This window comes from Ptychodera flava, chromosome 19 (genome assembly GCF_041260155.1).
Source record: "Ptychodera flava strain L36383 chromosome 19, AS_Pfla_20210202, whole genome shotgun sequence".
Lineage (NCBI taxonomy): Eukaryota > Metazoa > Hemichordata > Enteropneusta > Ptychoderidae > Ptychodera > Ptychodera flava.
The window spans coordinates 17,874,091-17,901,778 of NC_091946.1; the positions used below are offsets into that span (position 1 = coordinate 17,874,091).

At 39.6% G+C, this 27,688-nt stretch overlaps 1 protein-coding gene across 2 annotated transcripts; it reads right to left on the bottom strand.

Moving 5' to 3' along the window:
* On the bottom strand, positions 1 to 27,443 carry LOC139118770 (uncharacterized). Of its 2 annotated transcripts, none has more exons than XM_070682220.1 (13): positions 27,093 to 27,443; positions 13,642 to 13,795; positions 12,949 to 13,112; positions 11,585 to 11,735; positions 10,703 to 10,800; positions 10,200 to 10,451; positions 9,602 to 9,743; positions 6,099 to 6,240; positions 5,703 to 5,823; positions 2,781 to 3,011; positions 2,246 to 2,470; positions 1,719 to 1,877; positions 1 to 1,307 (listed from the first exon to the last, which is right to left on the bottom strand). In XM_070682220.1, the coding sequence occupies exons 1-13, from the start codon at positions 27,219 to 27,221 to the stop codon at positions 1,140 to 1,142; spliced, it is 2,136 nt and encodes a 711-aa protein (XP_070538321.1). In that variant the 5' UTR covers positions 27,222 to 27,443; the 3' UTR covers positions 1 to 1,139. The 2 variants fall into 2 exon arrangements, with proteins under 2 accessions (XP_070538321.1, XP_070538322.1); XM_070682221.1 differs by having other exon boundaries at positions 3 to 1,307; positions 2,820 to 3,011.
* Between the last annotated feature and the right edge of the window lie 245 nt (positions 27,444 to 27,688).

The window sequence follows — 27,688 nt, forward strand, 5'->3', positions numbered from 1 at the left end:
TAATAGTGTATTGGTCTAGGTGCTTTATTGTGAAAAATGTCTGAGTACCGCTATGTACATTTTCTAAAGCTTGAACAAGGGGTCATATTGGTTTAAGTATCATATCCTCTATAACTTACAGTTGACATCAACATTTCATACACAAGCCAAGAGGCTCATTTTCTAATACCTAATATTGTACGACTGTATTTTAGCTCAACGGATCATGAAAATTGTGTATCGATATCTAGGATAATATTAAATCGTGTGATCAGCAGCTAAAATGTGGACAGAGTAAATATAAATATGACCATTATATGGATGCAAGAAACCTACATGCTTATTTTCATCGGTATTTCACCAATTTAAAAGAAATTGTTGTATTATATACAGTCACTGATATAAAATATAGATACCTTACAGATTGTAAGTACATATCAAGAAATTGTAATATTCAATTCAAAGTAATATCTGACAACACTTTCTGCGTAATAAAAGGAACAATTTTTGCAAATCAACAGACAATATTGCTTGTTGCATCGTAAGTATGACATTGTAAGACATAAAAACTTACACGATTTGTTGATCTTATATATTTGACAAAGAAATCAAGATATGCACACACCTAAAAATGAGGATTCTAAATCTCTATCAAATTTTAAACAATTTGAAACCATACTTATGTGGCATTTTATCCAAATTGTAATTCCGAATTTCATTTATCCGTTAAAAATGGCTGGCCGTTAATGTGACTGTGAAGAAAGAGTTATTCGTAATTCAAAAATACAACGTAAAGAAAACACTACAAATATTGTAATTTTGTCCAATTATTAATGACAATGATCATGTAAACTGTCTACATTATAACATTTTCTACATTCCCGCCGCTATTCTTTAATTTCTTGGTGAAAAAATGGCCGAATAATGTCACAAATTGTAGTTAAGCATTGGTTTTTTATTACTACAATGCCGAAACCTAATTTATATCATCTAAGGATCAATATTGACATTTTCTTTGCTCGCAGTTCTTCTCTTTATGCGATTCGAATAAATTCAAGTTTACCAAATTTTCTGGAAAAATTAGACAGTCAAGTCTGTAGACTGGCGAAGAATAAAAAGATCCGTTCTTTCTAAGCACAACTTGTTCAATCAGATTGGTTTTATTGACTGTTAACTATCTTGCTCCAAGGATTTTTTATAGTACTATCTCCAATTAATCTTGTAAGTTTCTCTGGCCTCCTCACAATAATTCTTCCACATCGGCCCTCCTCCAAGATTTTTCTAGGTTTTATAACAAACACAGCACGATATCGCCCAGAGTACTCACCCTAAGTGCAGGAAAAAACTTTATTGATGTATTTATCTATTTGTTACATACATACCATACATACATACATACATACATACATACATACATACATACATACATACATACATGCATGCATGCATGCATGCATGCATGCATACATACATACATACATACATACATACATACATACATACATACATACATACATACATACATACGTTTTGAGGACGCACAGACAATAGCGGATTGTATAATATAATGGAAACTGTTACATTTTTTCATTAATTTGTCATTTTATTTTTAGATGTTTACCATTTACGCTGATTTCATACCTTATATTCGGATTTTCAACGAATAATAAAACGGTATAGACGTTTCTCTTATTATTTAAGAATTTGAAATGCTATGTCCCGTTGTGTTTTTTGCTCACCGTGTTTCTGACCAGTTCTGGTGCGAGTTCCAGGAAGTTTTGACAGGCAATCACCGTGCCGTCGTCATCATCGACTTTGTCTAATTGCAAAGTAACTTGACCGAATTCCGGAAGGGAAAACACTTCACACTCTGCAAACCGGCGCAGAACAAGTTTTATCTACATGACAAATTGATAGGAAACACGCGAACACTGAACATTTAATTTGCGGCAGGCATGTAAAAATGTAAAACGAATCGATTTTGCATACAATAGTTTGACATAATTATCAGCTGACATATACGAGAGCGATTGATACGATTTATAAAAAAATATATTAAGTTGTAATTAATTTTCTCGATTGTCCTGATTGTATTTAGTTTTGCATAAATCAAGTAAAAAATACTCTGGCTAACTCACCAGTAACTTGAAATACGGACAACAAAACCGTATTACATTTGAAAGTCGATAAAATGGATTGAATTATTATAATAGTACATTCACAGCAAACGAAAATCATTTCAAACTGAAATTAAAAAAGGGCTTACAAAAGGCGCTGGTTTGTTAACAATAGCTGATGACGTCACCAGATCGATGTTTAAACCGGTGTTTGATTCCAGCCTTCCCCAAGTACCAACGTGAACGTCCCCAGACAGAACTGTAACTCTTGTTCCAGTTTTGTTGCAGAAGTCTAACAGCGATTTGCAAAATGCGTTCCTTTCAGAAACATGCTTTTCTGAGCTCCAGTGATCGCGGATGTCATCTTCAGCACTCTAGAATGAAACGTTCCAAAGACAGGTGATTGACTTTTAAGACAGTGAGCGGCCCTTCCCCGAGAATGTTATTACTTTAGAGGAAATATTCTGAATTCTGGACCAAGAAAACCTCTCTCAGATGACTCGTTTGTCACTTTCAACTTTACTCTGTCCTCAAAGTTCACAACTGTGGTTGTAATGTTCTTGTTATATGCTATACAGCAACCGTACACATAAGATGACAGTTTATTTATTTATTTACTTGTTTATTTATTTTTCCTGTTGTTTGTTTTCTCTGGAAATGAAATGTCTCACAGAATCCAATTACCTTAGGCCATGATAGGAAAGCAGCTACATCGATTCTTACCCGGAGAAGTCTGATCGGCGACTTACTGATGATGCCCAACACACTAGTCAGATTCATAAATATTGGCGGCACACCAACGACAACGAAGAGATGTTTGAATCCACGAAGGGCATCTAAAGTACTAACAAACTCTTGTATGGATTGCATACTCATAATTTGATTTATAGTCCTTTCAGATCGATTGTCCAATATCTGTAGCAAGATACAGGAAGTAGCGTAATTGGGCACATGTCCACATAATAATAAGACCCTCTCTCTCTCTCTCTCTCTCTCTCTCTCTCTCTCTCTCTCTCACACACACACACACACACACACTTACTACCAGGCGCCAAATGTAAAATAATTATTTTACACATTAGAAGAACATATTCATACGAAAAGGGTGTATTTGCATGCATTTATCAATAAAAAACTACTATAGCATAAGTATAAATAAATCAATACAGACATAAGTAAATACATATATGAGTGAAAAACATACATATATGAGAACCAATTCACACAAGACATATGAAGACAGACACACACATACATACATACATACATACATACATACGTGCATACGTACGTGCATACATACATACGTACGTGCATACATACATACATACATACATACATACATACATACATACATACATACATACATACATACATACATACATACATACATACATACATACATACATACATACATACATTCATACATACATACATGCACTCACGCACGCACGCACATACATACATAAATACATACATACATACATACATACATACATACATACATACACAAACCCATATGCACTCATGCACGCACGCACACACATACATACATACATACATACATGAATGTGAATGTATGTATGTATGTATGTATGTATGTATGTATGTATGTATGTATGTATGTATGTATGTATGTATGTATGTATGTATGCACGTACGTATGTATGTATGCACGTACGTATGCACGTATGTATGTGCGTGCGTGAGTGTATGTATGTATGTATGTATGTATGTATGTATGTATGCACGTATGCACGTACGTATGCACGTACGTATGTATGTATGTATGTGTCTGTCTTCATATGTCTTGTGTGAATTGGTTCACATATATGTATGTTTTTTCACTCATATATGTATTTACTTATGTCTGTATTGATTTATTTATACCTATGCTATAGTAGTTTTTTTATTGATAAATGCATGCAAATACACCCTTTACGTATGAATATGTTCTTCTAATGTGTAAAATAATTATTTTACATTTGGCGCCTGGTACTACCACACACACACACACACACACACACACACACACACACACATATATATATTATCGATATATATTTATATATTATCGATATATATATATATATATTATATATATACGGTAAAAATCGATAACAAGTAGAACACAGGATTTAGGCGTTAATATATATATATATATATATATATATATATATATATATATATATATATATATATATATATATATATATATAACATGGAAACCAACTACAGGCTTCGAGCCATGGTTGTGAACTTTGGAGATTACTTGGCAGTTTAATGTAAACATTGTGTTGATTTTGGGGTGTCGGGGTTGAAAGCAGTCACAAGGTAAAAAATTTATTTGTGTTTATGTGATTACAGGGAACAATTTGACTTCGGGGATGGGTGTTGCCCGGAGGAGATTTGATTGGAGATTAACTTGGAGGGATAGCTCGAGTGTATACCAGGTACGTGTGGAGTTCTAGCAGCATTCGGTCCCGCTATTCCTCTCTTTAGCTGATTCTGTTGATTCTTAGGGGCTTGTCCTTATGGAATATTGAGTTTCATATGACGGGAATAAGCAGAATTGAAATCAAGGTATTGATTTGTGTTTGTGCATGTTTCAATTAGTCTGTTTGCATAATTCTCTTTTCATTAATATGAGGCCTATAACGAGGACATCATCATTACAGAATTTAATTTTTCAACTACATTTTTTATCAAATGCATTCCACGTCACTATAAAATTCACCACATATTTCCTCGATTCAAAACTTCATATGGTTGAACCTCTATGCGTTTGTGCAATATTTCATCTTCGAGTTACTGTTTACCAAATTTCCTTTGCCGAGTTTATATTCACCTTTGTTTCACAGTTATTCCATTGTTTTTGACATTTCAGTATTTAAGCAATAAACCACATTCAGCAACGGATGTACCACGAATGTTTTACCAGTTCACGGAATATATGCCAAAGCAAAAGCAAATTTATATATGGAGTTTTCTGGTCAAAAGCGCGTGGTATACCCTTTGCTGGAGTGGCTTATTGCTATTTTATCATAACAATATATTGAAAATCTAGCGAGAATCGTTAAAAGCGTTTTTCCTGTTGAGAGCTTATGGGTGTTCCGGATGTACTATGTCTTAAATAGAGATCTGTTCTTTTCACGTCTGGACAAATCAGACCGTTGTATTTGCGCCATCAATACATCATACAGAATATGCATTATTAATACAGTTAACGTCAAAAGATTTGCAAACTTCATCAAATGAAGATGAATCTAATGGTCCTGTAATTGCCATTGTGTATAAAAAAGACCGTATTAAGTCAATGAGAAAGCTGTGGATTTAAGAAAGGATGAAAATCCCGGTATGCAGCAAGCAAATAAACATAAAAAGCAAAAGGGGGATGCAAGAATAATGTTGTCTTCGTACCTTCTATTCGAGAAAATTTCTACCTGGACACTGTCAGTGCCCCAGGCATCATCAGTTTGTTGAATGACAATTGATTTGTATGCAATGCATTCGACGTTTCTCTCGCCAGAATCAAATGACAAGTACTGTAGTTCTCACAATCGTTCTGCTTATTGAAAGTGTAGAAAATGTATGTAGTTTATTTACCACAAAGCAAACTTCACCGAATGTGACGACGTAGCTGAAAGGACCAGGATCAATCCGTGGGTCTCTCTCACCATCCATCGGTGGGTGAATCCATTGGACGGAATGCCTTCCAATGTTTTTTCTTTGATCGCAGAGAGAATGGAAAGATAAAAGACAAGTATTCAATTAGCTGTGAATGGACTTTGCAATTATAGCGTGACAGCATGTAAAAGCAAACACTGTTCTAACCAGGCAATGTTTCGAAATCGAACATTTCACATGACTTTTTGTCTTTGTACAGTACTGCCACAAGACATAACATGTTGACTTATGATGGGTGGAGACCTACAAATACATTTAAGCCTACTTCAACACACACGAACACACACACACACACACACACAATTACTTCTTTACCCCATTGCCATCGTAGGTTCTTTTCTCAATCCCCGGAGCTGAAATATAATGAAATTCTCTCTGGCTGCGTTGTACATTTCTTTCATAAATGGTGTGACCTCCGGATGTGACCCCCAGCCATCGAAAATTTCATGATCATCCCCTGAAAGACAAATAATCAATGAAGAGTCAGATGCTTGCTTAAAATGATGTTGGGAAAATATTGAACACTCCACAATCCAATCTTCGATTTTCTCCACGCTCTGATCCGTTAGTAAGCGTACATTCAATAAGTGTAAAATATACATTATAAATTAACTTAATTATTTAATTAATCCATATTTTAGGTGTTATCATGGCAGGGTTACTCTTTTACTCTGCATACTCAAACTCAGTAGTGAAATATAGTAAGGGCATTTAGGCTGTAACATGCACACAAATCATGACAATAAAGATATCTCAGTGCACAGACAATGCTAAGACATTCGGCAATACGTCAGCAGAAGTATCCTCTTGATTTACATATGAGTTTAAATATTTTATATACGCTCGTGCATTCTAATATAAACCAGTAGCAAATCAAAGTTGGTGAAATTCTCCCTGTAAATTGCTGTTCATGTGAAATCACTGGCATACCATGACCGGCAGAACCGCAAACGAAAGCGACTCTCAAACGCCACATACTATTTTAATCAACCTTAAAATGTGGTCATGACATGTAAACACTCGTCGGCAATGACAAAAACGTCGCGAAGAATTAATGTACGATTCATTTACAATAGTGATGAGAAGTGAAAACTGAATACTTATTGCAGCAAATCTGAATGAGATCTTTGCTGGCAGCTAACAAAGTAAAATTTAAAGCTATCAGGCAAGCGGTTTCGTACGGTTGTGCAGTAACATAAGACAAGGATCGTCGAAAACTCACAGGTATAGATTTTATACTAATTTATTTGATAAGAACCTCCCTAGGAAACTAAAAATCAAATTTGAGATTGTTATACTAACAGGGCTCGAAATTAACTTGTTTCCCTGGTAGTCCCATTGGGCTACCATATTCTGAAGTTGGTAGCCCAGTGACAAGATCTGGTAGCCCATGCATAAATGAAGAGTTTTTTTTGTATTTTTATTATTTTTATTTATATCGAGACAATGAAAGATTTATTTTTCATGATTCTATCTATGAAGTGAATTTTCTAGTCATTTGACATCAATACCTGCAGATCATAGTCCTAGGAGAATGGTATAGCATGTGTAGTGGACAACGGTGACGCCTCAAAGTTTCACGACCTATTCACACATGCGCAGAGCTTATATGCAAATTTTGATGTTCGCCATGACAACGATTTTTCACTCAGCACGTGTAAACATAACATGGCTAAAATAGATTGGCCATAGATTTCAGGATGACAACTTGGTATAGCCATGTTCCTAATACTTTAGTGGCAATTTTGGCTATATTTCTCCACCATAGTACACTACTATCATGGGATGATCTCGTACACCTCGGAAAGCGTAATTTGTGGATGGCCCGACAGCTTTTTCTTTGCAGTTTGAATAATTTTGTGTTTAATTATGATTGATACATTGTGATTAAAAAACTAGAGAAATTAATTTCGTTGGCCATCATTTCCTGAGCTTGTCATTTAAGTGTATCAGTTCAGATAATGATATTTTATTGAATTTTTGTCTCAAAATATCGACTGCACTGTCGCATTGTCTGGCCTCTCTGTGTCCGGCTGGGTCGACTGTATGAGCGTCGGTCATCTTACAGCGATCAACGTCATGTCGCCCACTAAGTAATTTCATGTCTCAGGCTTTGGTAGTCCGTGTGGGCTACCATTTCAGAGGTTTTGGAGCCCCAGGGAAAAGTTGGTAGTCTGTGGACGAGGGACTACCGCTAATTTCGAGCCCTGTACTATCTATGCACGAATGCAAATTTGATCACCATTAACAATACTCAAGAAGGACGTCATTCAAGATGGCTAAAAACAGGCAGCTTACACATAAAAGGTTTTTGAAAATTATGTTGAGAAACATCATGAAAACTAATACTATGGGCAAATTCATAGCTTCTTTGAGTATATTCCGTGTAGGGCACTCTGTGGACCTGTATTATCAAATTTGAAAGCTTATAGTGTAAAGATGTATCAATAAATAGAATGCTTTGACCCAAAACGAGCACTTTAAAAGTTAAGAACATTAATTTGCCCTTGACAAATCAATCGCCCAGTATTTCTGATTTTTCTGTGATTAAATCTTGTGTTCCACGGTAGGATTCAGTAGGTCTGGGGTTTAAGTCCTGACGACTTCTTATATCTAATACCTCTGTGGCTCTTTTGTAATATTGGATGCTAATTCCCCTCGACTAGATATGTATGCCATGTGGATATTTGTTAAGTATGCTAGAAGCGTAATTTATCTCAGCGGTGTAAAGTGGTAATTACACATTTGCAACATCACGTTTGAAGCATTTTAGGACAAGGTAGAATAGTGGTATTGTCCATTGCCTTACTGAGCAAAGCGATAGACATTGTGGTGTAGGGGTCAAGTACTGTTATCATATACCTACATTCGCGTGCCTGTGTAAAGCTATGGGGAAAAGCGCAATCACATCCATGCATTTTTTTACGTATCACGCCCCGGCCCAGCATGTGTGTCAATAAGTAAAACAACACGCTTATTGACACGACCATCGTGTGGACAGTAAGAAAAACCACGTTATCGACACGATCATCATGACGGTAGAGCATTTTTCTATCGACACGAATATCGTGTCGATAGGCGCTACCAACTATATATGTCAATCCGCGACGAGAAGCGGCCATCGCTTTCCTGAAAAATTGACACAAATGGCGATGAATCTGTGATATCGCACGCATTTTTATCTCCAAAAGGATGCTGAATATTATGTTAACTACATATTTATCATTCCATAAGGTATATGATAAAACCTTTACGGCCCTGATACGGCTTTTACGGCCCTTGGTCGTACGGGTCCTCGAACGCTCGGGCCCTTCTACCGTACGACCTAGGGCCGCATAAACCGTGTCAGGGCCGTTAAGATTATTACGTTAAGATTATTCATCGCAATTCGTGTCATTTTTTCATAAATGCGATGGCCGCTTCCCCTCGCGGATTGACATACATGACTTCATTGTTTACCTGCACAATTCTAAAACGCGCAAAACAAAATGCGTTCTAGTATGTGAACAACAGAGATCTGAAATCGACGTGTAGGAAGGACAAAAGCATGATGTCAATTTATTGTTATAAATACTGAACAGGCACGCACTTAGTATAAACAGGATTTCACTAGAATTTAGAAAGCTTTACACAGGCACGTATATATAGGTAAATGATACAGATTAATCTCTTTATAACTGTTGGCAGAAATTTTCGATCGTCCCACTTTTGCACTGTATCCTGGTAGATTGATCTTGTACAAAAATAAAGAGGATTTTGAGTGAGTGTGATGGTCACATGTACCTGCTGACAAATCTTAATATCTAAAAGAAACTTACACATCATGAATGATGGAACCCTTGACAGCACGAATGCTTGCTCTGGTTGTCGCCAACGACTAATGTACAACTCAAAGTATTTGGCCCTGGCTTCCTCCCTCAAACCGGTGGTATCTATGTCATCGTTGTCCCTTTTACGTTCCTACAGTATGTGTAAATTATATATGTGTTAGCGACATTGCTTCACTGAATTATATAATTTTCTGCGGGCTACCAATATCTCTGTCGATTGATCATTTCAGCGTGCACAATTGGCAGTATATCTTTATAGCCCGATGTCACCTATCCTTTGTAATTAGAAACAACGGCTAATATTGCACAACAAGTTGAAATTAGCAGAGGGATCGCCGTGGAGCTTATGCGAATTACCCGAGCACGTCTGAACGACTTTGATCTTTTTCTACATATTTTAAAAAACGTTAATGTCTATGCTTTCACGAGTGCTGTACACCTACGAGCGCGAAGCCTACCTTAAACAACAATATTTATGCTTTCCACATAACTCATCGTAAAACAATTCTCAGATAACTAGTATATCCCAACAAATGGTGAATATCTACAACGCTAGCCTACAAGTATGTATAAGGTGCTTTGTCACCTCTTTCAGTTTTTCAAAGACAGGATCCGCGTAGACCTGGTCACCACCCAGAATCAGAAGGTGGAATGGATTCTCAGCGTGTTCTTGTCTCATATGCACCCACATTATGTTGCTGTTCCTTTCCTTACGTATTTGTCTTTGAGTAATTAAACCTGAGCAGCTTCCAAAGAGGATGCGTGGATAGGTGTTGAAAGACGGTATGTGACACAGAAATGATCGGTTGTCGGGAAGGGTGTATCTACAAACATAGTCCTGCAAGAAATATAGTTCGTAGATATAGATAAATTGATTGCAATCAAAGAGGAAGATTTGAGTCTCTTTCGATTGCTTCATTTATCAACATGAACGGTTTTGTTAAACGAACAGTATGTTTCACTGTCAAACTACGGGAAGAACTTGTTAGTCGTCGTGATATCTTACTTTCCAATTTCTCCATCTTGCCATTGATAAAATTGACGCATGCTAAAGGCCTTTTGAGGACGACTAAATATTTTTGTATTTACCTCAGAGGGATGTCTAGGCACTTCCCAGTCATATCGCCACAGTTTGTAATTACGAGATACGAAAATGGGTGAAGTTAGCACCGCAGTCTCTCCTTTAGCTGGAGTTATGAAACACAAGGGAGCATCAAGATTATATTAAGAACGAAAACAAGATAGGGATGAAAGCACTGCATATATCCCTGGCTGCAAGCGAGCACTGTGTTGAGCGAGCTTTGCAATACCAAAATCGAGTGTATACCCGCCTTTTAAGTAAATTTCAGAAACCCGGAAAGGACCATCAAAAACAATAGGGCCGTCCTGAATTTCAACACGGTCAATATGTGAATTAACCAAATCGTGGCTATGCTAGCTTCTGCCCAAATTTGGTCAAGGTTCAACCGTGGCGTCGTATAGGTACTACGGGTCTCCGGCCACGATTATAGAACTCAAAAGACAACAAAAAGTGGCAACTTCGATATGGCAAAGCGCATATCAAATGTTTCAATCACTCGATTCCTTGAATACTTCCTTTTGGGTGTGAACCGTTTGTTTCGCCCTTTTGAGACAAGTTCTGACCTTTTATTGGGTAACTTGTTCTTGTCGGCGTTGATTACGCAGAGTTTTTCTGCGAGGTACAGGTTGCAGCGTTTTGTGTATGGTGTTGCCCTGGTGACAATACACCAGCTGATATTGAATGGCTGTCCTTTTTTTTAATATTCCATATGTGTTTTGAAAGTACTAATGCAACCAAAATAAACATAAAGTTTAATGTAATAATAGATGTTAGATATTACTACCTTATACTTGAAATTATCGATGTTCATGACGGTCTGCTTTGGCAGAGAGAGAGAGAGAGAGAGAGAGAGAGAGAGAGACAGACAGACAGACAGACAGACAGACTACCTTTCTCAACACCCTTAGTATTCTTGACTTTGTATTTCATCGGCCGTAGTTCGTCCTGTTGATCTTCTGTAGCGACAAGGCAACAGAGTTGGTAGTTACTGCCCTGTGTTCCGCGGTACCCCAAAATTGGCCCCATCACGAAATATGGTATCTACATAAAATGTATAATTGAGAGAGATCTGTGGATGCTGTTATTTTGGCACCAAACAGTTACGTGGTGCTATAGAAGCATTGGCGTTGTGTTAACCCTGAAGGACACTGACTAAATCCTTGCTGTTTGTGTTATTATCAATGTTTGTTTGTTTGTTTCTGTTTGTCTTATGCTCAAACCTAATATGTACACCCTTTATTTACGGCCGTTTGTCAACGTTGTAAGGAAAATTGTGAAAAGCCATCTTTCACCAGCTTTCAAAGGCATACATAGTGCTACGTAATTATTATAAGCTCTTTCGATCTTTCAATTTTTGTTTGAAGAAATGACTTTTTACTACAGGCCACTTTATGGTGGTCTAATCGCAGTAGCGGGTCTGACCACAGGGAACTCATACTGAATAACAGGAAAAAAAATAAATAAAAAATAAAAAACTAGAAAAACAACGGTAAAAATTGAAACACAGACAATGTACTAAAACAATCAAGTAAACAAAAACAAACTAGTAAATAAGCAAACAAACAAACAACTGATGGATCGCTTGTGAGACTTCCATGAAACACATTACATTCACCTTGCTGTTGCATGGTCCTTCGGACATGATTCACCTTTCTATGGCATGGTCTTCCTCTTTTTATACTCTACTGTGTAAATGGAGGCGGACCATGCCATGGAAAGGTGAATCTTGTCTGGAGAACCATGCCATAGCAAGATGAATCTAATCTGTTTCATGGAAGTCTAACAATTGATCCGTCTGTTGTTTTTTGTATGTTTGTTTGCTCAATTGTTTTTAGTTACTTATTTGTTTATGTTTATTTTTCTGTTTTGTTTATTTTTCTGTTTTGTTTTCTTTGTTGACAATATTAGTCTCGTTATTGATCCGTCAGTCGTTTGTTTGTTTCCTTGTTTCCTTGTTTCTTTCTGTTTACTTGTTGGTTTGTATTTATTCTATTTTTTTCTATTTTTTCTATATTTTTTATTTTTTATTTTACTTGTTTACTGTTATTCTGTCAGAGCTCCCTGTGGCCTGATCAACCAGTGTACAACCATCTTTTTACATTTTACTATACATCACTCACTGTGAAATGTATATTGTTATAAATGTTACATATCCGAATAGCTAAAGGAAACATGAAATTCAAGTGACAAACTGTGTCCACTTGTGTCCTTGACAGACAGTCTCAACCTTCAATTTCTTTGAAACTCAACTCACCTGGCCTTTAACGCGACCTTGGTTTTTCATAGCGCACGTCAGGGGTCCTTCATGATATCCCCCGTAGCTGCTCGGCCCGTTGAAACGCAGTTCAGTTCCGCCATTATCCCTCAGGGTTACCTCTCCGATCAACCAACCGTCGACAAATCTTGAATGATCGACATCTAGCCAATACACAATTAGTAAAGGCGTAAATTATGTCAAGTAGAAGATTCGCAATTTTTGAAAATGTGGAGTAAGGACATTTCTCTAATTTTCATTTGCATATCTTCAGTTCAATAATAGTTATAAAGATTCATAATTTCAGCAATAGTTCATTCAAATTGTACGATTTACTCTAAAATTGTCTTTTCGGAAGTTGTCCCACCGTTCAGCAAACACACCGCCTTTATTGTTAAACGTATTGTCTTTGTTATATCACATTAGTGTGTGGCATAACCTAATGGTCCCAGTCAAATAAGTGTCGTCATTGTCGAAGAATTTTGAAATTTCAATAAAGTCGTGTTCTTTACTTTACTTTGCAAAGCATTCAGACAAATACAATCCCATGGCCACTTGTATCCCATCCTTTCCTCCAGACAATAATATCTTGTGTAGGTATGCTATTATCTGCAAGGCCGAGAATAACTTCTCTTGACCTTTGTGTTCGCGATACTGTCTCAATTAAATTAGATTTCGAAAAAATCGACTTACGGATTTCAATTTTCTGTGTTTGTGCGACGGGGAACTTTCTCGGTAATTTTATTGTGAACGATTGCCTTCCCTCCATATTTTTGTCACTCGAGGTCTCGACCGGGTCTATTTCCCATCGCCGCAGGAGGGGTGAATTATGCCAGCCACCTAGATACTGAAAGATTATTGAAAGTAACTTTAGGCATTAAAATAGTTTTAGTTGGTATCTGCCTATGCCTCTGTTTTTGACTGTCTATCTTACTGTAACTCCCAAACACCAAACAACACGATTGGAACTAATTTTGGATAATTGGATAGTGTAGTAATGTTGGTTTAATCTGCAAATGTAAGATCATCTGCCATTTTTTGCAATACAACTGCTTTTATGGGTACTTATAATATTGCAACTTTCGGCTATGGAGCACCTGACACTTTTGATAAATTTGAACAATAATAAATATAGTTCAAAATAAGTTCAAATCATGTTAAACATAAGATCTGTGGGAAAGTAAACAACCTATACCTGTTCAATTTTCGTAAGGTAGAATGCACCTTGGGAACAGATATTCGGATTCTCAAGCAGTAGGAGAAAGGCTGATCGCACCACTTGAATTGGTAAATGGGGGCTAAAACCCACACAAAAAACGGTGTTCCCCCCGCGTTTCTGCATTTTAAAGTCCGCAGTCCCAGGGAATGGCCTATGCAAGCGTAAGGAGTGCCCTAGGGAAGGCCCACCACCCTAACTGGACCCAGCTCTCTTTATGCGTGTGGACCGCACATTCCTATTACACATATACCCTTACAGTTTGCTGAACTTCTATCCCTTTTTTCCCTTCATGTTAGCTGTGACCATGGAGGTAAAAAGAAAGAACCTTTTCACCTCCGTGCTGTGACAAACAGTTATAGGAGTAATTTCGACCCGTTTCAATGAAACGCTATTGTGTGTTCAATGTCATATGCCCCAATAACTAGCATCAATGACTCAGCTGATTTCACAGTAAAAAATTAGATATATGAGCTACATAATAAGATGTACAAGCTGTGAAATAGCTACTATGACAAAAGCCACCGGTTGGCTCGACCATAGAGAATTACACTCATAAGAGTTCTAAGGTTCGAGACCCGGAATGGGTCTTCTCATTTTCCTTAGCCAAACAGTCAAGTGATGATGTAGCAAGCCCAGATATTTCACTTCCGTCCGTATGTTTGCCACATGAAGAACTAAGAAACAGCATGAAGAACTCACAAACAGCCTGACAAACTAATAAGCAGCCGAGCTGCAGCCTAATGAACAGATTTTCTGAGCTGCGAACAAACTTAACAGCTGCAGTAATGGCTCATTATTGTTGTCTTTGATGTCAGATGGAGAAAAATTCTGTTGTGTCTCCATGCAAGCACTTATGTATGAACACAGAAAACCTGTGTTCGGTCAGCCAAAACAACCACTGGCGCAAATTGAGGGAGGAGACGATATCCAACTTTTGCAGAGACTTGTCACAAGGACATATCCGATATAGGAGTGGCTTGAACTGGGAGGGAGGGGCAATGAGTCGTGGTAGTTTATGAGCATGTTCGGTACGAAATAAAGCCTAAGCGGGATGGCCAGCAGGACTTGTTCGGATCACTTTTATTTTCTATCTGCTGAAAAATAATGGTGTCATCATCCCTTAATCGGAGGGGATGTTGAAAGAGCTTTGACAGGTAAGGTCAACCAAAGGTCACTGTTGCACCAGAAGAGGGTAATGACTCACAGTAGTTTTCGGGTATGTTTGGTACGAAATAAAATCTTAGAGAGGTGGCCAGCAGGACATACCTGTTTAATATTTTCAATTTTCAGGGTTAAAATAATGTAGTGTTCAAAGGGTGGCAGATTGTTGGAGTACTGAAAGAACTTTAAAAGTGATCTATAGAAACTTATGACGTTGAAAGAGTTCATATGTCGTGAATACTGCAAATTATTAGGCTCATTTGCAGGGTAGCCAGATATGAGTAGGCAGCTAAATGGATGTCATACGCTCTGGCTTCCAGGGCGCCAAGAGCCCTCACAGCAAAGAATGATACACTCGCCTCTATTGTCATGCCTTAAGGGACAAGGATATCCAGGTATGTTATACCTCGTCTTGATAAACAAGGTTGAAGGCCTTCCTATGGTTCATTTACCAGTAGCAGCTGTCTGACCAAGTCAATGACATTGAACAGGTCTGTCAAAACAGTCTGATGGCTATGCTACTTGACAGCAGCCAGGGCAATGACAAATGAATACAAAGTCTTTGTTGTTGTTTCTCAACATCTCTAACTGGCATCCCATGCTGTTATCTCTTATGTTAATATATATATATATATATATATATATATATATATATATATATATATATATATATATATATATATATATATATATATATATATATATATATATATATATATATATATTATATATATAATAACTGGCATCCCATGCTGTTATCTTTTATGATATCAAGATGTTTACCTGGACCTGCTTTGCACCCTTGCTTGGTTTCAAAAAGATTAATGCGAATAAAAGCAAAGACACCACAGAAGAGTGGATTTCATCCGCACACTCTCAGACTAGGTACAACGATCGTTACATTCTCTTAGGGGTGGCCGGGGTCACTTTGACAGCCCTAGGCTTTTATTACTCAAAATGCAAGCATGCTTGTCCTCCAGCCTGCCTGCCAGTCATGGCACAAGCAGCAGGTCACAAGGGCCCTCCTCCTCCTTCTCCTGGTCAGTGGCATTCTCTTTACAAAGTGAAATAATTTATGGATGACATCTTTCAATTTTTATATTAACGGCGCAATGGATATCAAGACCCTTGTCACCACTTTGTGTGAATGGGCTTTGCTGGCAGGGCTGACTATTGTCTACTCGATGGGTGTGGGAAAAATAGTGGAGACAGAGATTGGCAACTCTGGTAAATCCACCTGGAATAGAGTCCTCAAGCCTTGGGGAGCAGTTGCATCGGCTGTTGCGATGAAAGACGTGCTTGAGCAGAAAAAAAACAATATTCCATAAGACCCCACTCTTTGAGGATAAAGCATAGCAGTGGCGGTTGGAATGATGGTTGTTGTGGCGATTCAAAATGCAACCGCCTACACCAGCAGCAATATGCTTGGGCAGAAAATGTCTGGCAAGGTGGAAGCCTGTGAAGTGGAAAGAGAAAGGCATGATAGGGTGTCGGAGAAATTCAGTTGAGACAGAGAGACGTACAGAGAACATATGCAGCATATCCAAAATTGGAAAAGATACTCACAGAGCCAAGAACTCGAGGACGAGAGAGCTGTCTTTGAAGGATAAGGACTTGCAGCTCTTTTTGCAAGAGATGGAGGGCACGATCCCTCCTATGGCTGATGATCCCATATTTCATGAGTACTAAACACCGAGTGCTGGGCAGAAAAATGGGAATTGATCAATTTCATTACAGGCCTATTCGACAGTCTCGTGGTGTTTTTTCTTTGACTGGGGCAATCCATTACTGCTTCACCACGACTTGCTGTATTTGGAAAGATTGTCTTCAGGCCAGTTGTTGCTGATTTACAGCCGACTTGCTGCTGGACTTGCTGTATTCCTCCATGTCTCTCAAGAGCAAGATGGAAAAGATGGAAAGAATTAGATGAAGCCTGCTCAGCTTCGTCCAACCCTCTGCCCCAAGACCAGTGGAGATCAACACATTCTCCCCTGAGGCGGCCGCCCATGCCTTACCCTCCGTTGGTTGGCAGAGGGCATACATTGCATAGAATAGGTGTAGAGGTCAGCTGGACGGTCTAGATGGACACGGGGAGGAGAAGCCTGTCATCCTCGAGAACACCAGCACCCACGAGGTCTCGATCCTCTTGGACCACATCCCCAGCAGTGTGCTGATCCTCCACATCTACCATGTTGTTTGTGGCTGGATAGCAAGTTGCAAAAGACTACCCAAGGGAGGTGGTTAGAGCTCCGTAATGCCACCTATTAGGCAGAAAAATAGGGGAAGCTTCGTTCGGCCCCCTTCACAGGGTCCGGCCACCTTTTTTTTGGTGGCCACCAGTGCCTGACACCAACTCTACCTGCGTAAACATCTTGCAAGTCTCTAAATGGCCGACAGTAAGCAGGCAACAAAGTTGTATAACTTCTACTACAGCCCAGCAACTACTGGGAAGGGTTTGCACTTAACAAGAAACTGCTTTAAGCGCTAAGGTCCCTGAAGATGTGGCCCAGGCCGCTTACTTCTGAGACAACAATGACTAGAATGGTGACATGAAAACCCTATCTCTCTGCACATTGTGCCATAGGCCTTTGCAAGCAAAAGCTCCCACCAGAGGTTGGCCTCCATTACCTGTATCTGCTGAGTGATCTGAGGGCAGTTGTTGCCAGGATGTTGGCCCTGGTGCTGTATAATTGGTATAATTGCTAAGCCCAGAGGAGCTCAATAGTGTAGGTAGTACAGTGGTTATTTTAGCCTACTTGAGATGCAGGAGGTGATTGACCTTCAGGTTAAACCTTCACCCCTTGGCTTGCGCCTGGCAATTGTAAGCCAAGAGCTTCTTTGCGATGACCTGGTGGAGCTGCTGCTCAGTTAGGGGCCTTTCCTCAGAACCCTCCTCTGGGGAATAGACTACCAATTCAAGCAGATGTTTGTACGCAACAGCATGGCACGGTAGGCAAGGTTCGACCACTGGAGATAATCGTTGATGATCCACACCTTTTTGGGGTCATGAATGGTAACGTCCTGGCTGGAGAGACTCTAAGGGCAACCAAGGTGCAAGTCGCCAGTCTGGATGGATGCTTCCACTGCCCCTATGTTGACATTCACCATGTCATTCAGAACCAGGTCTTCTCTGTGGTCAGTACCTTGGATGAAGACTTGCATGCTTTACTGCTGGCTTGTCCTTGGGGTGGTACAAGAGGGGCACAGGGGTGTCTTGAAAGCGGTACTTGTGGTGCTGGAATAGCAGCCCCTGCAATCGGTCTCAAACTTTCTGTCTCAAGAGCAAGATTAGGTAACCAGCCATCCAGGCCTCAACAAACCAATCCCACCCTCAGCAGCCGGAGAGCAACTTTTGCATCTCCTGGCACTGGACTTCGTCAGGCTGGAGGAAGATACTTCTTTTGAGGGTCTTGACAGTCAAGTCATTTGCTTAATGGGCTACCTCAACCTCCTCATAGTAGTCAGTCTTCCAATGCAGCCACCCGTGGCATCCCCCCTGCAGTTGGTGGCAATTGACCCTGATCACTGCAGCAGATGACCTGGCGCAGATGACCCTGTGTTTGAGCCAGTCAAAGAAGGTCTCCAGAATCAGCTGGGGCACAGTGCAGACCTCGTTCCAGTTGATCACATGGGGGATGTACTTCTGGCCCATCCTTTCAGGGGTCAACTCACTTTGACCACTCCAGAGGAAGAAACTGTGATAGGTCTTGGCCTTGACCCCTCTGGCCAGCATTTCTTTGGCCAGACTATGGGTTGGTGTGAACACGAGGGGGTCTGTCTGAGGAACTGTTCATTCGCTGAAGCGGTTTTGCCACTGCCCCTCCTCAGGTAGCTACATTGGTGTTGGGTCAGCTGGTCATCATGACATTGTGCGATGCTTTGAGGGATGCCCTTTTGTTGCCTTTTGTACTCAGGCTTGAGGAAGTAGACCATGGCATGTACAGCTTCTCATCCTTGTCATACCACTGGGCCAGGGCAATTGGGACAAAAGAGTGAATCATTGCATACAGCAGAACTCTCACAATAATCCCTCTGGTTTACTGCAGACACACTTGGGGGCACTTAGCATGCCTTGACTTCTTTGAGTTTGTAGTTTTTTTGGGGGATGTTGATACAATCAGTGGCCATCCGGACAACCTCCTGAGGTTCAAACCTCGAAAGCATGGACAGGAGGTTGATGTGGGCATAGGCCAGCATAGATGCCCTTAAGTTGGGGTACTGGGGCAGTGAACCATCAAACTACAAGAGAAATTGCCCCCGGGGCATCTCGCCGGTGCTCCAACCAGGGTGCAACATTGATGGGCTTCTCTGACCAATAAATCGAGCTTTCCTTTGTCAGTCACCAGCCGTAGGGTCAATATTTTTCCACTGACCCTGTTGTCTTGAATGACTTTGCCAATGATGCTGCAACCCTAGTTGCAGTCCTATGGGAGCCAGACCTCAACCTGTTTCTCAAAGGCAATCACGGATTTTGAGAGTGGTTAGAAGGCCAGACTCTGTCAGGTAGACAAGATGCTGTGTTTAGGCCCAGCCATTCTCAGCCATGTGCTTTCCATACCACACGTCACGGGGATGACAGGGTGGGCATCTTTAGTGAAGAGGGCCATTGATGGCTACATGAGCCGTGCAATGAATTGGGTGTCTGCAATGCTTAAAATGGGGCTTGGCTTCACCAAGACCCTGAAAGGAATCAGGGTAGCAGGTATTCATGTCAATGCTGGCAACGCCGCTTGTGTTGTAGTCCATCAAGTTCAGAGGTCGCCATGGCCATGCTCCACACAAGCCTTTTTGATGTCTGGAAGAAAGCTGGCTGGGTTGGCTTCCAGATGTTCTTTCCTTGTCCACGATGCTGGCTACATGGTTCTCGCCCAAAGTTTTCTTGGCAATTGCCGGGTCAGCTATTCCTTCACAAACCTGGAACCTCTCATGGGCTTCCTGTGTCCTGTAGACGTGGCCTTTGTGGAGTACGAACTGGTCGAATATAAGTCATCTATCTTGACCACTTTCAAAGAGCCAGACCTCTAATGTTTCACCCTGGGTAGTTTCTCGGGTGGCCTGCCACACACCACCCTTGCTGATGTGACCCTCTCTGCTTAAAAGAAATTGCAATTCTTTGGACCAGGCATGGGCATCTCTATGGGGCGATGGTTACCCCTGTACTTCCTACTGTTGTAATACGGATAGTTTTCAATCGGATTCAAACCCACAACATACGGCATCTGTCGCCTAGCTGAGAGGCCACAGACAGAACCACTTGGCTAAATCTCCACTCCCAAAAACGAGTGGTTCAATAGCCGCTAAGTTGTTATATTTTTTCTGACTGAGACTGCTCAACACGTTGTAGAGTTCGTGAAGCACTCACGCACGCATGCTCACTATCATACATCGCACATACACACTTTATCGAAGCGAAGAAACGAATTTCATCGCTTTAACTGGTGAACGATACCTTGGGGACAATTCTGTCCACCAGCAGTGTTACCAACCCAGGGTAGAAAATGCCCTGCAGAATGATCGCCGTCTTGAGGATATTTTCCACTCGGGTCACTTCGTCGACAGTGGCACCAATCTTATGAACTGTCTCCTCCTACTCCCATATTTTCCGGTGCCATGTGGGTGTGAATCCATGGTCCCTCAGGGCACCGTCAAAGTATTCCATGACTCGCTTTGACACACAGTTGAAGTCACCCTTTCTTAGTAGTCCCAGATTGGCAGGGTCTGGGTCTATGAAGTGGTAGAGCCCATACACAATCGTGGTGACCGGGTAGGTGTGCTGATAGTACACTTCATCGATCCCAGTCAGTACACCAGGGTTTGTGCCTTGAGTGATAACAACAATAGCCTGACCCTACTTCTTCTCACCACAAACCGAGGTAAATTTGCCTTTGATAAACCAGTCGCCTTGGTTTGTCTCATGCAGGAACTTGATTTTCAGAACGAACTCACACAGTGGAACAGCAGCAAGTAGCCATTCTGCCCTTTGGTCTGTCATGCTAGCATTTAGATCCACCATGACATTGACATACCATCCATCTTCAATCTCAATGAGGTCCTCTTTTCCATCCACCAGGTAGAGAACATAATGGTGGTACCATGAACTCATACTCGGCTTTTGCGTTGTAAAAGGCTACAACCCATTGTGTGAGTCTCACTGGGTGGGGGATCTGGATATCAATGTCAATAAATGGCCGGTCCTTAAGGGAGCGTTCAGTTATTACGGCCGGGGTGGGCTGGCAAAATCCAGGGGGGTCACCTTAAATTTGAAAACTGCAAAGGGGGGGTCATGTATTTTTCAAGCAGCTCAGAGGGGGGTCACTTAATTTTCATAAGTATCCGTCCCGTCAAAAAGCAGTTTCAGTGTTCAGAAATATTCTGGGAGATAAAAATGATTCGCTGCATGATTTCATTCTCTGAAGTCATTTAACTGTAAATCTGAACAAAAGTATAATCATCTGTCACATGAACATCTTGCCCTGGCAATTCTGAGGCTTGTCTTACTCTAATGTGAGCTCACTGAGGGCAACGAACAATTTCTATTACTTACATATTAGAGATATAGCAACTTTTGTCAGGGAAATTACTTAACAGTTCCCTGCAGACTACAGGTACCATGAAAAGTGAAATTATACTTTTAAGTGAAATTCCAATATAAATATTGTTGTCAACATCTGAACTGTCAAATACCCTATTTAAATCAAGTTCATTTGTATCAATTGTCAAACACCTATAAAAGCACAAATTAATTTAGTTAACCATTGTAAAAATGTTATTCATAGTTTACTCATAGCCTCCGATGTATAGTGAATAAACATTTCAGTGAAATTCAAAAATTCAAAAATCCAATTTCTTGCACTCATATCCATTTGTAACCACCCTAGTCTAATCAAGTACATTAATAATCAAGAGTACATAAATGCACAGATTTGCCTATTTTTGTATTGAACAAAATTATTCATAGTTTCTGCATAGACTCCAATGTACAGTGAATCTACATTTTGGTGAAATTCCAAAATCCAATTTCTGGCGAACATATCCATTTGTTACCACCCTAGTCTAATCAAGTACATTAATATTAATAATCGAGAGTACATAAATACACAGCTTTACATATTTTTGTATTGGAAAAAATTATTCATAGTTTCCTCATACTAAGACTCCCATGTATAGTGAATGAACATTTTGAGTGGAATTCCAAAATCAGATTTCTTGAACACATAATATGCACATTTAACCATCATATTCTAATCAAGTACAATTATGTTAATTATTCAACATCTGTATGTGCACAAGTACAGCAAGTTTTTCATCGGAACAAAATTATTCACAATTTTATCATAGACTCTCATGTATAGTAGATGAACATTTTTGGTGAAATTCTTGTCCAGAATTCTAAAGTCAAATTTTTGTCCACATACCAGTTCTAACAACCCTATTCCAATTAAGTACTTTTATGTCAATTATCAAATATCTATAAATGCATAGATATAATTTTGTAGTGAAAAAGTATTACATAGTTTTCTCATAGACTACCATGTATAGTGAATCAACATTATCAACAGCTGATTATCAATTTCACCGAAATATCAAAATTTTGTACACACACGCTGCGCAAAAATATTGCAATCCATTTGTAATTTCTATCCAATCCCTTTCAGGGGTAATGTCAAAATTATAGCAAGTCAGAAGGGGAAATTTGAACATAAACACCTTGTGAGTTTGTGAGGGGGTCATTTGAAAAAATCTGAGAATTTTTTTGGGATTCTATCGCCCCCCCCCTCCAGAGGTGTTTGTGTGTGCCGCTTTACGCAAGCAAAATTGGGGGGGGGTCATGAAATTGTGGTCATCTTAAAAGGAGGGATCATCAATTCTTTGGTGCAATGTGTAGGGGGTTCACTTATTTTGACAGATGCGCAGGAAGAATTTGCCGGTCCACCCCCGGCCATAATAACTGAACGCTCCCTAACCCTCTCGTAGACTGGGAGCCTCACTTAGTGATGGATCTGCTCTGGTGGAAGCGTCTTTTAACGTCTTTTGGAATAGGTTAATCGAGTAGGTGCCGAGTATATACTCTCCTGTAATCTCCTCAAGCTCATTGATAAGGTCATTCTCAACTGACATGTTGTCGGGTGGGTACCTACTGGTAGTGGTTATATCCCTATGATCTCTAAATGGAATTTTTTAATATAAAAACTGAGGGGGGGGGAGTATGCACACTCCTCGGTGGTCGGAGATGGGTGCCGATATACATACATATAGGGTTGAAGGCGATTTCCTAAAAAAATATAATTTTATTTGCAAACCAGTTTGATCCGGATGGGGAATGGCATTCTTTTTAGGGGGAAGCAGGCCAAAAGGGCAACTCGTTCTTGCATGTATTTATATCCTGCTTTCTCTTCCTTGCCAGCTTATTTCAGTTCCTATACCAGACTTTGCTTTTTCGCTTTCATACCCGCACCCCTACACAGAAAACCTTTTCCCATACTCAAACCCTGCAACCAACGCATGCCATCGTGCCACCACCCTTCTGCAACCTGGCCCGGTGAATGTAACAAAACTTGTCCATACAGCTAAAGCTGCACGTAAGCACACATCTTAATAGTGTCCACTAGCACTTGCACTCGTCTGTGCCCTTCACCTTACCAGATATTTCTCTGGAGGGTATATGCCTAACAGGAATGTGTGGTCTACACGCATAAGGAGAGCCCAAACCAGCAAGGGTGGTAGGCCTTCACTAAAGCAATCCTTATGCTTTCATGAGCCATTCCCCTGCGCTCATTGGGGGAATGCCAATTCGAGTGGTCCAATCAGCCTCCCTGCTACTCAAACATTTACAGGACATTTTTGGTCGACCACGTGAGTGGGGAGGCTCATTTGAAAGTTCATTGCGTGAGGCCGCGTTCATAAAATGGTGAGGGGCTGGAGGAATTCAGGGGGATTCGAAAAATTGCTTTGGGTAGTGGAAAGAGGAATTGAAAGTTTTGCAGTGCCCGTCTATAGGGGGCGGACTGAAAATATTTGGTTCCCTTTTACCTTTCCATTTTCCAATTCCAAGGTTTGTCAGGTAATTCTATGAAAAATGAATGGCATTTTAATGTCATCCAATTGTTCTAATGTTAGTAATAATTACACAAAATCTAGAGCAATTTTGTCGCATTTCATGACTTCTATCTCGAAAAAATTTAAACATGAATGATTTTTCTAAAAAACCCAACAAGTGGGCCAGTTACGGGGCAGAACCTGCAACTGTTGAAAATTTTTTTCAGTATGTCTATGCAAAATATCAAATGCAGTTTCTTGCTGTCTCCCTAAAGCATGCTGAAACACAGAATATTCAGTTTGTCTACAAAAGCCTATATATATAAATATGTATTTGATGACGATTGAATTAGCGTCCTGACTGAAAATCATTTGTCAATGTTTAAACTGAAAACTATTGTCAAAATAATCACAATTACTACAGCTACTGCCTTGCTTCTGCAATGTCACTGTCACTGAATATCAGCAGTGACAGAGAGAGCTCTAACTCTGATGTAGTTGAAGAAGAGTTTGGGTCAAAAGATGCTCATGAAAGTGAAATATATTTGCACAAAAGATCAGACCAGAGAGGAACACATGATATGGAAGACCAGAAAGCTGGAAAGATATCGGGGATTTTTGAATTCTGGAATATGAGAAAAAATCACATATTAAAGAACGAAGATAAGGTCATCATGCTTGATTTTTAAATGTTCACATTCTTATCATAAAATAACACAAATGTGAAACTTTGAACAGTAAAGACTCTAATTAAACGAAAACAATATGTGACTTGATGGAACTTATATTTTACCAAATTTGCAATTATTACACCCAAAACTTCAACGATTAAAACTTTTATTTTGTGGAATATTTTAACCCTCCAGTATTGTCAATTTTGAGCAGCATCTAATTTATACATGTCTCGTAGTTTTGAAAAAAAATTTGGTAGGTCATTGTGTTCACTTTTTCAGTTTGACAAAATGTAGCTAGGAATTCACAATATGCATACTCTCTCATGATCGTTATTTTGTGGGCTCTTCAGTAGGTGTCATTGACCTGACAATAGTTGAATTAACGCTCGAGTCGGCTGAGACTGATATCTCCAAAAAATCCACTGCTGATTGGTGTAAAAATGAATCTATTTAAGAGCTTGCCATATACTAATAACAGGTAGCGTACAATATCGGCGAGTAGAACTGCCCAATACATCTTAATCTTTTCTTACGGTGCACCCCTAATAAGTATGTGGCTGAATGCTAATTGGGAAGGGGAAACTTGAAAAGTTTGATTATATAGACGGGGGGACTTGAAATTTTTTAGGGTACTGAGGGGGGTCTGAAAAAAATAAGATTTTAATCGCGATTCCTCAAGCCTAATCGTTATTTGTGAACGCAACCTAAATAAAGTATTTTCTGTCTAAGTTTTGTGAAAATGGAAACTTTAATCCCTCATTGAGTTAACACGGGGATTGCAACCAGTTTGAATTTCAAGTGTAGGTAAATATATTCATTATTTACTTCTCTGGTCCCAAATTTGACATAGTAAAACCCGATTTTATACGAGCCTTTTTTTTATTGTTATCCTCTCTTGCCCTATGCTTCCTCGGTCTATCGGTGGTGAGGGTTCAGGGCCATTGTGTATGCAGTATGTGGTGCGCCCCTTCGTGAACTTTCGACATGATATATGAAATCCTATACCATTATCATTAGGCGGTGCCTGTAGACAATTTGCCAAAATGCTTGTGTTTCTTCTATGGACCAAATATGAGATAAGTTATTTATTGCACAGGTGGAAACATCATCGCGGCTCCATAAAACCATTTTGGAGTTTTTTTCAGATAAGGTGACTGGTGCTAATAAACGTAAATGCAATACTAGGTTGATATCAAAGAATAGAAAAGGAAAACCAAAGAAAAGACTAATAAAAAAGTGAGAAGAAAAGAAGAATCTGACAAAGGTGAGTCCCATAATTGGATTGAAGACTTTTTAAGTGCTGACGTTTTCCAATTTCAACTGGTGATCAACTTGATAATGCTGCTATTCTGACGTATTGAAACTTATTTGTAATTTCTACATGACAGAACAATGTGCATTTATATTTTAAGTGGGCGAAGGGCAGTTAATTTCGCCAAAATGTGGTGAACTTTGGCGAGAAACGTCCCGGGTGTCCACAGCCAACTTTTGTCTATTGACAGGCGCCTGTCAATAGCCGCATTCTGTCTATTGACAGGCGCCTGTCAATAGAATCTCCGTTTTCTTCCCTTCATTATAGGTTTGGGTCCCTAAAGAAAGAAAAATCTGAGCAAATACAATAGGGGCCCAAGCCTATAGGGCTGATGAAGAAGTACAGCGAAACCAGTAGGGCCAAACGCCTAGTTGGCTTCGGCCCCTTACTAACAACGTTCTGCCGATACATACCTATAAACAATGGCTGTAAAAAGTTTGTGATTAACTGGAGAATACAGTATACAATTGTGCGCTAAGATGCCTGATTGCTTTTCTTGATTTCAAAAGGGTAGGGTATAACAAAACTGTGTATAATCTTCGCCTTTTTACTGTTAGTTGGAACGAGTGATATATAATGGGCTAGTTGCAACCAGAAATACTGCGCATGTTGCAGAACAAAATTGAATTGTTCCTGACTCCGCCGCTATGCCAACATGATACTGAAGGTAACTCTGAAACCCTACTCCTTCAATTTTACATTGACACTTTGCATCGCCCACTTTCCGATTTCCTTTACTTACCCGCAGTCGTATAATGTCAGATTCTTCCGTATCTGTAACAAATTTCACGTATATCTCAGCATTTCTTGCCGAATAGACGCTGTGCACCGTGGTGATGGTTAAATAAACTCTCTTTGCAATCAACGGCATTACTAAGATGTGGGTCCAACCTGGTAAAATAATCTTGATGTCCGACTATAGAGAATTCGAAGCACAATGTTCCCTACTCCCTATCTTCACGCTCCCCTCTCCCTATCTTCACTGTAAGTAACTGGTGACTAGCAATAAGTATATGAAGATCAGTCGTTTTTTTTACCAAGTGACAGCGAAGGGCAGGCTGTGCTTTCTGAACGAGCTCGATATAAATCATGTGCTTTGACCATGTGACCAACGCTTTGTCGTTTCCTTGTGACGGTAGGGGAACCGTGTAACTTGTAACGTATAACGAAATGACGTCCTCGTTAATATTAATAATATTTGCATACTGATTCATATTGATTATATCATAATAATATTATGTTACACCCCTACATTTCTATTTCACATTGTATCTACTGTTTATAGCTGTTTATTATTGTTAATTACAGTCAATTACTGTTATTATGAGTGGGCCGATT